The sequence below is a fragment of the Ambystoma mexicanum genome, chromosome 5p (assembly GCF_040938575.1).
Source record: "Ambystoma mexicanum isolate Mex_15411 chromosome 5p, UKY_AmexF1_1, whole genome shotgun sequence".
Classification (NCBI taxonomy): domain Eukaryota; kingdom Metazoa; phylum Chordata; class Amphibia; order Caudata; family Ambystomatidae; genus Ambystoma; species Ambystoma mexicanum.
The window spans coordinates 802507014-802520608 of NC_090930.1; the positions used below are offsets into that span (position 1 = coordinate 802507014).

The 13595-nt window shown below is 44.5% G+C and overlaps 1 protein-coding gene across 1 annotated transcript in view; it reads right to left on the reverse strand.

The window, feature by feature from the left end:
• LSM5 (LSM5 homolog, U6 small nuclear RNA and mRNA degradation associated) overlaps positions 1 to 13595 on the reverse strand; it is a 147608-nt gene that overhangs the window by 18560 nt on the left and 115453 nt on the right. The window contains exons 3-4 of the mRNA XM_069613226.1: positions 1982 to 2009; positions 983 to 1055 (exon numbers count right to left, since the gene is read on the reverse strand). Of these exons, the coding sequence (XP_069469327.1) occupies positions 983 to 1055; positions 1982 to 2009 (101 nt within the window). The remainder of the gene's footprint in view (positions 1 to 982; positions 1056 to 1981; positions 2010 to 13595) is intronic.

The following is a 13595-nucleotide window of genomic DNA, read 5'->3' on the forward strand; positions in this document are numbered from 1 at the left end:
TCCCCTGAACACAGGTTTATTATAAAAGCATATTCAGCCAGGCGATCCAGGACGTAGACCAACTCCCCCGCAGCAGCTGTGAATAGAACTTAGTTATCAAGTAGAAATTGAACAGAATATCTGGTTGGCTTCATTGGTTTAGAACATTGTTGTAATGAGAGTTAATCTTGTCCTGCATGACTGGCTAGGAATGCATGCCGATAGAATGTTGGTGTGTATGATTGACAGCTCAGGAGAATGTTGAGTGAGTTGTGGGCAAGTCTTAAATTAATGTCAGTTGGGGGCCTAAGCTGGATGTGAGAGGATGGCCGGTGGGTCTGTCCATTATCGGTCTACCGAGGTCATCTGTCCACCTGTGATGTACATACCTGCAAGTAACTGGAGTTGTACATATATAACTATGCATAATAAAGTATCCTGTTTCAACTTGCATGGCTCCACAGCTGGTCTGTGTATTATCGAAGAGAGCCCTACACTTCATAACAAACATGTAATTTGCAACTTAAGCCTTATTCAAAACTAACAATCACTAAATCGAACAGACATTTTTCACTTTTAAAAGGAACACCCTAGTGGTTGTACGTTCTACAGTTATGAGAGCTCGGGCCTTTTATACATGGTGTGATCAGGTGGACAGCCTGCCTTGCAGGTCTTCAGATTCCTTACAATTAAGGTATTGCATTTTGTTTTGGTCACACCATCGCAAACACTTTGAAACAGGTGTTTAGATAAGGGCAGTCTGGCCATTTCACATTCAAACTGCTGCCTTCCAAGACTTGACTGTAGGACAGAAGTTTCAAGACAAAATATTTACCAGTCAACAAATGAGTAGCAAAGAGATGTGTGAAAGGATGCAAAGTCAAGAGCAAGGGTGATTAAAACAAGAGTGCAAGTCGGTCTTGCTATAATCTACTAGTCGCCAAATCTCAATTGACATTTTCCACATAGAAGAAATACAGGACATACAGTAAACATTACTAACCATAGTTATATTGTTTCCATTCAGCAAAATCTGATCTAGTTTTGTGATCCTTCTTCCTTCAGGAGTGATCTCACTAATTAGTAAAGGAGGAAAAGGATTTATAAAAATATCAATATAAGCCATGAGACAAAAAACCAACAGTTCTCATTTCTTTCTAATCAAGACAATGTACGCAGCAAACGCACAGAAAAGAATCTTCCTTTCAGTAGACAACTGCAGAAAGTGGACTGGACATTTTTTTTTCCATAATGTGCCCAGGTGAACTTTTTCATGTTAGATTTCTTTAAATACATTGCTCCCCAGCACATGTAATGTTCAAAGTGGTCTTAGTGCTACGGAAAGCTGACCGAAAAGCAACGACTAGAATATAAGAGGCACAACCTCCATTCCTGCTCAATCGTAGTGAGGGATGTGATGAGGAACGGAGGACCCAGTTGAAGTGCACTGGACTGTGCATAAGGGTCTTTCACTTGACGGTGCATAGGGGGATTTCACTCCATTCGTTTTGCCTATGAGAAGCAACGGAGCGAGGAAGCCATACCAGAGGCAGGCAGTGACATTACACACTGCAATCTGGAAGCGTGTTAAAAATTTGAAATGGTTCCATCTTTTACGCTGACCTAGCAGACAATATTTCAAATGTGGCATATATTCTTAGCTTCAACAGTTTCAAAAATAATGTCTAATCTACAGGGGACATGCACAAAAATAAAAATTGTAAAAAAAAAAAATCATACCCCCTTAAAATAACTAATGGTATTTTAGGTTCGGAAGGAAGACATCAATGCTATGCATCATTAATCGAAGAGCAATTTCTACTGCAATTGCATACCACCCAAGTCTCTCACAACCAACTAGAGATTACTTATACGCATACAATTCTGGTCCGTAGACTGAGGACAAAACACCAAAAACCTACTTTCATGCAGCAGGGTAGACAGTAATGACATTTTAATCCAATTCAAGCCGCGCAGAGGCTAAAAACAAAAAAATACTTACAATTCTGTTACATCTTCTAGAACCATATCTAAAGTTTCATTTTAAGGAAAAGCAATTGCATAAGACATACCTGTAGGTCACCCAACAATAAATGCACCCTTCAACCCGACTCCAACCTTCCAAGATTTCTCTGCGAGTTTGGTTTGCTTCACAAAACAAGAAATCCTATGCCTAAAAAAGGTTCTTTTAAAATGGGACATTTGATCTTAAGAAATGAAAAGTATGCCCAAGAAATTACCAGAAATAGTATCCTTCCTGGAAATATCCAAAATTAAAAAAACTTTAAGCATATTCAAGAAACAAAACTGTAGACAACCCCTCCACCCCCTACCCAAAGCCAATCGTCCACACACTCAGCACTTCGATTCAGCCAGGCTTCCACAACCGAATACCATCAGAATGCCTGGTCGGTGTTGTGCCTCCTCCATTCCGCAATACATTCCTCTACCAATGATATGTCCCCACAACCCACGCTCCCCCATGCCATTTGCCCTCCAATGTAACCGTTTCCCATTCCATCCTAACCCTGTCACACAGTCATAACAAGTCTTCTGTATCCCAAATTTCTAACCAACCTCAACAATCATAGTATGTGCTCCGTCCATTTGTGCGTCTCAAATCTGTGTACTCTGTTCTTCAAACTATGAATTATGGGCGATTGCGTTATGGCTTACGGCCAATGAGCAATATTAACATTTGACACAAAAGGCCCACCACTAACATCACCTATATAATGCCCAAAAAACTCAGATCTGTAGCAGGAAACGCTTAGGGGGAATCCATCAGATGTGGCTATATTTTGTTTAGGCACCAGAGGGACTTTGTTCGCATAGAAACAAGTCAATTTACAATATCACAAGTGGAGTAGGAGACACTAGAAGGCCAGCCTGCAAGATTGCAACTTTTTTTTATTTGTGTGCATTCAAGACAGTCTTTACAAACCACAAACTATCAACATACAAAATATCAAACATACCAAGCCTTTGACATGGCCCTATAATAATTATAAAAAAAAACAATAAAATACATCAACCATGGGTTGTTTCCACAGATCACATTTGCAACATATGCATAAAAACCTTACTTCATGATCCAATTCACATGTTCTACATTTCTTAAAACATTACAATAGTTTGTTAGATAATCCACAGAAAACTATCTAAAAAAGATAGCTTAAAAATGTTATGATCTTTGTTAATTTTAAGCCACACATGGAAGGCCGAGGCAGAAAACATGAGATTCTGCGGAGTATAGCATGCTCCAAAACTGATCAGATTCCAAGTGAACAAGTTTGGCATAGCCCCTTAAATATAAAGTATACAAGGCTCTGCAATTGGTCAACACGTGGCGGGCAGTTTCCCCTTGACAGTGACAAAGTTGGCAGAGGCAGACATCTCTAGTGATCCCCATCCAAGCCCCTGTATAAGCTCATACCAGCAATACATCAAGGCGTAGATAGAGTATAAATCTAGTGAGTGCCGAGAATCAGAGCAACACCAGATATTTGCAGGGAGTATCCCCAAATAATCCCTGTTGGGTGTAGGAAGCATACTTCCGTGTCCCCGCCAATCTACTAAAATGAAATCCGATCAGCTATGCCAAATTTTGCACTAAGATTGCTCAGGAATAAGGGAATATCACTCTTATTATGGCAATATAGATTAATGTCATGACAATGCAAGCCCACCCTGGTCTCCCAATTCCCTAAACCATGAGCTTTTTTGTTGGCAAGCAGAGTGTTCTATTGTGGAAAAAAGCAGAGAAGGCATGGCACTGCAATTATATTTAATCTCTGCCCATAACTTACAAGCCCTGATTTTCCAGACAGACAGGAGTGGAGGCCCAGTTCAAGTCTTACCGCCTCCACGGGGACGCAACTAGGAAGGTTCAAAATAGACCTAAGAAGCCTCCAAAATCGGGAGCCACGAGAGCGCCTTACATGGAAAGACTTCTAGAGCATACATAATGGTGGATATAACAGACACCCTATATGCAATCACGAGAGCCTCAATGGATGCTCCCTGTGGTCTAAAATGACCCGCCGAAGGGCCAACCACTTGGTCCAAGATTTCAATACAATGACCTCCTCTAAATGAGCAAAGGATGGAGAAGCCTGCAGATGTACGCCAAGGTACTTTGAAAGTGAGGACTGGCTCAAGCATATCATTTTTCAATGCCCAAGGGAATGACTTCCTGGCCTTAATCCTGCTGGCACAACTCATAACCGTGATCTTGGTAATATTTATTTGCAGGCCATTTAGATTTGAATAGGCCTGACATGCGTGTAACGAGTGTTGTAATCCAAGTGCAGTCCTGTCCATCACTACCGTGTCATCTGCGTACATTAGAGACTATCTCTGTCCTACCATATCTAGGGGGAAGTTGTAGACCAATTTTAGGGACTGGTGCAGGTCAGCAAAATAGGTAACATAGCAGTGGTGCCAATGCACACCCCTGTTTGAGACCCCTATTTTTCCTAAAGGACATGGTCATTGCCCCCTCCTGCGAAAGTCTGACCCGAACCCTAGTATCACAGTACAAAAGCTTTATGCAGTACAATAAGGCAGGGTTCGATGCCTCATGCTGCCAGTTTCTCCCATAGTTAACGGATCACACTGTCAAAGGCAGCACTATAGTCCACAAAACAAATACAGTGGCATATATGCATCTGATCGGAGTGTCTGGAGAATCCAAATAGAATGGGAGGTGTTAAAACCCTTTCTGAAACCAGACTGATGTGGGCCAAGTAAATTCTCTCTCTCCACCCACTCTGTCACCAGACTAAGAAGTAATCTCGCAAAATATTTGGAGCTACAATCCAGCATAGTTAGAAGGCGATAACAAGTAGGATCCTCCCGAGGTCCCTGTTTAAACACTGGCAGGACCAAGATCGAATCCCGCCAAGATTGTGGAATGTCACCATCCTCGCATATGCGTAGGAAGAGTCTCTACAATAAAGTAGCCCAAAAAGCAAGGGGTGTGGGGGGACAGAGACGGTCCGGGCCAATAGCCTGTGAGGATTTCGATTTTTGAATCATACCCTCTATCAGCCATCATGATACGAGACCAGACACAGGTGTTCGCCATTGAAGTTCGGATATCCGTACAACTGTGCTCAATGGGAGTGTAATAATGTTCTATGAGATAGCTACCCGAAGCGGCCTCTGTAACACAACCAACTTCATAGATGCACCATTAGCTCGAAAAATTCTTAGCATATGGAGTTGTTACCCAGGAGTGAATTAACTGCCATCTGGCCGAAGTGTAACTTGCTTTATGCCCCTTCAAATTTCTTTAGGGTTTTAACTTGTTCAATGAAGGCTGAAGGTTGATTCACCCCGTCACACTTTGTCTCAATGTAGCTCGCATGGCTGTTTTCTTGGCTGCAATAATCGCATCATTTGGGGGTCCAGGCTTGCCTAGGACAATGCGCTTGACAGGTTGCATAAGCCCATGGGGCCAATACAGATCCATTAATATCTCAAATCCCAATGACACCTCTCCAGTACAAAATCTATAGGCGGGTCACCCCTGGTTACTGCCCAGTTAAAAACAGGCAATATTGTGAAGTGGACCAAAGTAGTCCGTTACCCACCAAATTGCCCTGCGGATTGGCCTCGAGAGTTGATAGGTTTGATCTAAAGCATATTGAACTGCATTTTACAACATTACGTGGTCACTCATAGGCCGCCTGTATGTGCAGCTGTGGGGCAAAGGTTCCAACAATCTCATTTACAAAGATAAAATCAATTCCGCTATGACTAATTCCATTGGACCAAGTGCAGGGGGTAGATGTAGGGGGTCCCACGGGCGAGGGGGTTAGCTCAAAGTCTAACACGAGTTTGCACCATGCCCTAGGATGTTTCTTTGTACCTATATGCCAATGGTCCCTAGCTGAGTGCGTGGACTCAGCTATACAATCAACAGTAAAGTCTCCAGTAATGATGATACCCCTCCCCCCCTTGACCTGTCCCCAGCCAGGCCAGCAAGAGGTCATGTACATTTGTACATTATCCACAAGGTTAGTCGTTTTAGACCCCAGGTTGGGGGGGGGGGGGGGGGGGGTCATAACGTGAACACCAAAGTGCAACCCCCCCCTTACCGGGAAGATCAGGTATGGAAACGGCCAGACAATTCTCTGCCTCCCTATAGGCCTAGAAAAGAATTGGAGTGTATGTAGATCTAACGCCAATATATAATCCCCCTTGGGCAGGCACAGTGATGTAGGATGGGAGAGGGGAAAGAACAGAGTAGCCATCCAAAGAAAACGGTGATGTGAGCCAGGTTTCCTGAAGACAAAATATGGACAGCCAGTAATTCCTTTACACCCAGGGGATTAACAAGAAAGGAGCGGTGGCCGTGTGAATTCCAAGAAAGTAAAGTAAATGGTACCGGATCACTCACCGGTAATCAGGCCGTAGTGGACACCAGGGCCCACTCTCCACATAGTCTACCCTTGTGGTGCGACAGCCCAAACAACGATACACCAGGGCCTAAGCCATGGGGACAACTATGTGACCGCACTATCTACAGAGGCCTGCAAGGCTTTTGAAAAAAAATAAATAAATTGATGTCAAAACCTGCATCATAAAACCAGTTTGCATTTTTACACACACAATCAGCGATCAAAGTGGAAGCAAATTTCAAAAGTACCCAATTAGTAGCACTGTAAGAGAGGAAGTTCAATGCTTACTATATCCTCTGAAGTAAGTTAGTAGAGATCAGGGACATGGTGGAACAACTGAGTAACCGTGATCGATTAAGAACTGGATTAGCTACAGATGGTTCAGTGTCTACTAGCTTGATCAATTTGGAGTGAGCCCATTTCCTAACGGTTTCCAAAGAAGTTCTCCTTTCCATGGGGATCTGAATCCCAGACTCCACAAAAGAATGCCAGACTGTCCGGAGAGGGTGAGCTCTACCCACAGCCAACCCCTCCCGATAATGGTTGCACGTGGAAGGTTCCAGATTAGGGGCAATGGTAGAATGCCCAATGTGCTGCCCCCTCCCGCCTCCACTGTGGGGGTCCTCAGAAACTGGCACATTTGGGGGGCTAATGTTCTCAGGCAGGTGATCGCAGGCAGCCAGAGGGACTGAAGTGGCAGGCCTTTCGTTCAAAGCACCATGCAGGGTCACACGACAAGTAACTCCAACCGAAAATGTGTTCATTGCTGCATATTTGCCAATACCGATGGATGCCATCTGCAGGTTCCTAGGTTTATGTGTAGGAAGCTCTACGACTTCCATGGCCTGGGACACCCCTAGAAGAGGAGGGGACCCTCCCCAGACTTTGACAGTCACTTTTTTTTCCATAGGGAGTGGTTCGCTGGTCAGCAAGGAGGGACCGCTCAACATCAATAGCATCCAGTGCTTGTTTATGTGATCAAGCTGTTACTCTCAAGGAGGGGCACCACAGGACCACCGGATTTAGTGTCACTTTCTTGTGAAGCACTGAGGCTGGAGGAACACATTGTAGACCATTTTTCCTCTCCTGCGATTTATTATAAGATGCATCGCTGACAAGAGGGCATAGTTCTGTGGGTCAAAGGTTCTTGTCCAACAGCAGCGAGCTGAGCCACCATACATCGAAAGTCATTGTCAGCCAGCTTGGAGCAAAGTGAAAAAAGGGCATCACATGTGGCTATAATAAGACCCAAAGCAGAGGAGCCGGAGGTCACCAGAATCTCCCCAAGGGGATATGAGACTAGCCTCTTGAGCAAATTCAGAATCACCCCCTGCCGTGTCAGGGGGCGCGGGGTGCCAAGTGCTCCAAGTTAGGGGTGCCAGGTAGATTGGAAATCCCAGAGTTTATTTGGCTGCAATCACATGGGTCAAGGGAGTTAGTTTCAAGTTTAAACAATGCTTCAAAAGAGATAATCAAAAGGGAGTTTTGTAGTAAATTGTCTGGGTGGACCTCACATTGAACTTTGACTTTACTCAATGGGGTTTGTAGCTTTTGAATGAATATTCCAGAAAAATGTGGTCATTTTCTTTTGTCCAGTAGACTATTTTTTCTTCCCAGGTTTTATTTTGGATATGGTTTGCTTGGCAGTTTTTATGGTATTTAGCGCACTGAGGCCACGTGCCTGCTTTCAAGCCCGAGTGGATACCCTGCAAGGGACGGTTTTGGAGGGATTAGCTTTACCCATAATATGTTCATCCCACACCCCCAGTAACATATTGTTCACTGTCTCAGGTGACCCAAGGTATGTCCTGGCAAAAAGGTGTTCTCACCGGAGGCCACCACAACCTTTTCCTCGGATTGGTCTCGGGTCCTCTCACTTTGTCAGTCTAGAAAAATGGATACCTATACTTTGTAACCACAAAGGCATTTTGGTGGCCGTGGGCCAACCGTCTCATGCACGATATGACAGAATATAGGTTTTCGAGTTTGCCAATGAATGGCCATTTTGATGTAACAAGAATCACCATTTTGTTTTCTAACCATTGCTCATTGCTTTCTGTTCCTATTGCTTCGCAGTATATTTTCCGCTTACACTGCTCCGACTGTAAAACATTGTTGTCTGTATGTGAAAAGGACAAGGCCGCAGGGCAGAGAGGATAACAAGAGTTCGCTGAAACACAAAATTAGGCAGCGCCAGGAAGAATGCCCGGCTCCCTCCCGAATGTAGCCTTGAAGCAGACCTGCAGGGCATTTAATCATTTCACAGCTGCCAGCCAGTCTCGTTATATGGTACAATATGTTAGAATAATACCGCTAAAGGCTTGAATTATGCTTTTCTTACGGCCCCCCTTTGCTGAGCCCGCTAGAGCGTGTCGGCTCCCAGGACGCGAATAGCACCTAATAGATAGCAAGGAGCGGAATGCAACTCTTCCCCTCCCCCCCATATGTAGCTCGCTTCCAAGAACAGAAGCGCTGTGTTCTATTCAACAACTGAAAGATGCCTTCGCACTCACAAATTGCAAATTGTTACTAAAATAGATGTTTGAAGGTGTCATAGTAGTCGGAGATGTCCATCATCACACCAAGTTCAAAGAAACCCAATAAAGGGGGGGTGTTAAACATGTCATAGCTGATTGTTTGATATGCATTTTGTATATATGTAACTGATGTACATAATTCACTCTTGCGTCCCTCGAGGTCTAGAGATACACGTCGCGGGGCGTGAGACCGAGTTGGCCAACTGAGACTTACTTTGCAATAAACCCTAGCTTTGGGAATACAACCGCGCGTCTGGCGTATCTATCGTGTGTGGTGACTCGCCTTGTTTCCATAGACGTCAGGGTCCCCTAGGGGCCCCTTTCAAGATGGCACCCGAATAGGGACCCTCGCCCACTCGTTCCATCGCATAACGTAATTGAGTAAGGCAGAGAACGGCAAGGACGGGACGATCGAGCCGGGATCAAGAGGTGTTCGGGGTGCCCTGTAAAAGTGGAGAGACTCCTTTGCAGATCTGCACACATGTGATCCCTGATCGACGTGCCTGGCTAGAGAACAAGGAAGCGAGGGTCCCGAAACGAGGCGGAAGCCAAGAAACGCAGACACGACGTCCTTTGGTGCGTCAGTATACAGACGACTTGATTTATCAGGTGAGTCATTCCCCGATTCAAGGTATCCTGATATTGGTTGAGAGTTGACGAGTTGACTTTGCAAAATCAACGTCCTAGGTAAGGTTGATTAACCAGGGGGCAGGTAGAAACATGCCTGGGGTATTGTCCACCTTAGCAGGGTTTTTCCGCTGTGGTAGACCATCTTTGGAAGCTGGCCAAATTGTACCACCTGGGGGGAACGCCGGCGTATGAGATGTATGTAAAGTATGGAGTGGGTGCGATAATATTCTGAGAGACTTGGCATAGGCAAACCAGAAAGCAACAAGACCATCAGTGGCCGATTAATGGTAGTTTTGAGATAGCGAGGATAGACAACCTGGAAAGGGTGTTGATAAGAAAGAAAGCGCGTCCTGCAGCATTTGAGACTGGAGAAAGGAAGCAATGCTCAGATTTAAAAGCAGAGCAAAACATGTGCGCATGCATAAATCGAAAGGTGAAGTAGCGGAAGAGAAAGAAGAGGAGGAGTGGACTGAGTGTCTAAGAAGGGCAGGTAGGCGTGACCAGTTGAATATAGAAAAGATATACCCACAACGAGAATTACACATAGCAGATGAAGTGATAGAAAATATATTGACCCATACAAAACAAGGCCCAAGATCAGATGTAAGACCAGACATGTCAGTAGCTATTGTCCAGACCCCGCCCGTAGCTCAAGCTCCCCCTCCGGTAGCTCAAGCCCTCCCGCAGCCACAGACCGTGCATGTATCACTTCCTATTAGCCAATCAGGCCCACAACAGACACTCCCTGTTCCCATTGTCCCATCCGCACCTCCCGCCTCAGGTACAGACTCGGTACTGACCGTTCCTCCCGGGGTTGAAGTTGAAACCACGGGGGCAAGAGGCGGGACTGACCAACGGGGGTGCACGAGGGTAACCCGCAGAACAATGAGCAAAGAAAGGAAGGTGGAATTGCAGCAACAGGCCGAGATGTATATAGACGGGAATGATCGGACGGCAGCATTGGCCTCGATGTATGACTTCCGTAGAAGCAACGAAAGACAGGTAGTGTTGGAATGCATGGGTGAATATTTGATGGAGAAATGGAAACAGTTAATTGGGAAATTACCACCGCAGCAATTGTTAGATTTGAATGCATTAGCACGCTGTAGGGAGAGGGATGAAGAAGTGAGAGAACATGTTTATAGACTTTGAGCTTAAAGATGAATTAGATAATGATTAAGCCGAAATGGTTGCTACACCTGGGTACAGGAGTAGGGATATCGGGAGAAATAGGAAGGAAACTGTAGAGCCATATATATACACAACAACGACATTCAATGTTGTCAGTACAAAGGGGCGATAAGTTAAAAGTATGTATACGAGAAGTCGGATCCTAGTATTCCCACAATGGAGATACACGAGCTATTTGATGAATATTCCATGTCCATGAAAAGCACTACAGTCGATGGCTGAACATTTATTAGACAAAGATATAAAAAACGATAAGGCCAGCCCCCCCGAAATAATGGCAGTATATAGAAGAGCACTAGAGCGAGGGACAGGAGAAACAGCCCTATCATTGGATCTGGGAATATTGTTACATCTAAGAGAGGGGGGGGGGGGGATAAGTGGGGCATTTCCTATGAGAGAGGTCCCACCTACCTTTGTGCCCAAAGTGGAGGTTCCCGCAGTGGGCAGTGCAGCGGCGCAGGTGACACCAGCCCATTACACCGCCCAATATGTGCATGTCCCCTTTTCCAGACAGGAGGTGAACAACAAAGCAGACGATTCCTGATACAAGAAAGAATCCTGCAGGGTTTTACAAGGAAGTAGAGTCCTGCCTACAAATATCCGTGCTTACCAGGGGTGATAGACCTAATGTTCCCAGTGATCCTGCCAGCAGACATATGGAAACAAATAAGGAAGGTAGATGACCCAATATCCTTTGGCGCCACATGGGCGGACTTGATAATAGAAGACAGGAATAAAGCGGTTGGAGGGACACCAGGAGCGAACCTGGTGGCGTTACCAGCACGTATAGTGCATAAGATAAAAGCAATTGTCCCAGAGAAAAGAATTCAAATGGGTCAAATTGACTGCATGTGTACAAGGCAAGGATTGAAGAAGTATTCACAGATTTCAGTGGGCAGGATGTGGGTTCGGAAGCAGGAAAGAGGTTATTTGTTGACAAATATGTCAGGGGGTTAAAACTTCCAATTCAGAATCTAATAATGACATCAGAGAGTGCATGGCAAGCAAAAAAGTATTACATATGGCCCAATATGATGAGCGCAGAGTGACTGCAGGAAAAGAAAAAGAAGAGAGGGATAGGGTAAATCTAAAGACACAAGTATTAATGCAGCAATTAGTAGGACATAGAGGGCGAGGGAACGCACAAGGCAGGAGTAATTCAAATATGCATGGGGGAACAGTGGGACCGAATCAGTGTGCGTATTGTAAGGAGGAAGGACATTGGCGAGCGCAATGTCCGCATCTACAGAATAGAAATGGGTCTGGTCAGAGGAGACAGCACAGAGGACGCCCAGGAGCGAATGGGCCAAATAGGAATAGTATGCAGCAGCATCACAATAACTGAGGTAATCAAAACCAAGGCCAAAACCAAAATGCCCCAAACCAGAGTCAGGGACCGCAAAATCAACAATATGGAAACCAGAATGGGGGAAATAGAGGGAAGAGTGGGAATGTTTTCGATACACAGCCAAACACGTATTACAGTAATAGTAATGATTACACATCGGACGATGTGTTATTTCCCCAATAAGACAGCCCAGGACAGGGGTCGGAACCAGTGTCTATTCCCGTGAATCAGAGCGGAACCTACGAAAAAATGAATCGGGAATGAGGAACACCGCTTTCTTGTAGATACAGGAGCACAGAAGTGTTCAATAGACCATCACTTGGTTCCGGATATACCACTGTCAGGGAAAAAGAATATTTCCATAGGGTTCGCAGGTACACCAGTCATAAACCCAGTGTCCAAACCAGTATCAGTTACCATAGGACCATTTACTGAACATTGTCCTTTCCTTTTAACAGAAAATTGTGGGGAGAATTTGTTGGGATTAAACTTGTTGAAAAAACTAGGTTCTGTTATACATTGCACGGCAGACTGAGTGTTTCTAACGATATGGCCACACGATGCTCCTGTGTCAGAATTCATGTCCGAAGCGTTCCCAGGGGAACTAAGTAAAGTACCAACCTGTATATGAACAATGCATGACAATGATGTAAGATGTTTAAAGATAGAGCCAGTAAAGATCATTTTGAAAGAAGGCGTTACCCTACCGCGAATACCCCAATACAAAATTTCGGTTGAAGGTGAGAAAGGATTGAAGAGTATTGTTATAGATTTGGTGAAATTAGGGGTAATCTAGGAAATTACAGGCAGTACATGCAACAGCCCGATTCTTCCTGTTTATAAAAAAGGAGGCAATGAGGTACCATACCGTTTCATAATTGATCTACGCGCATTGAATAAGGTAGTAGATCCACAATTTCCTCTAGTGCCAGACATCACTACAATATTGACAATGATACCTGTTTCAGCAGAATATTTTAGTGTAGTAGATTTGAAAAACACGTTGTTCAGTATTCCAGTGGACAAGGACAGCAGATATTTGTTCGCGTTCACATTAGGACGACGATCATTTACATTTACGCGGATTCCGCAAGGTTACACGGAAAGTCCAAGTATTTACAGTAGAGTCCAAGTAAACCTGGCTTTACTACGTTTCCCATCAGCAAAGATTAAAATGTTTTTGGAAGGGTTTGCTTGCAGATTATGCCTCTGGGCAAATAGAGCAAATAAATTAAGTTTATTTTGGAGTCCAAATGGGGTAATCCGCAAAGTCAATCCAGTTAAAAATCAATTTACCCAACCTTGCAGGATATATAGGGGAACTGTTCCAGGATTCACCAAGGTCCGATAGATATTAAAGAGGACCGCTGCCAAACTGCAGCCCTATTTAACCGCAATTTGGGTCGAGATTGGATCTGTAAGAGCCCTTTCTCTATTCAGTCTGGTCCTACATGTGGTATTTGAATGCAATAAAGCAATCATGGCAACAAGTTGAGTTGATAA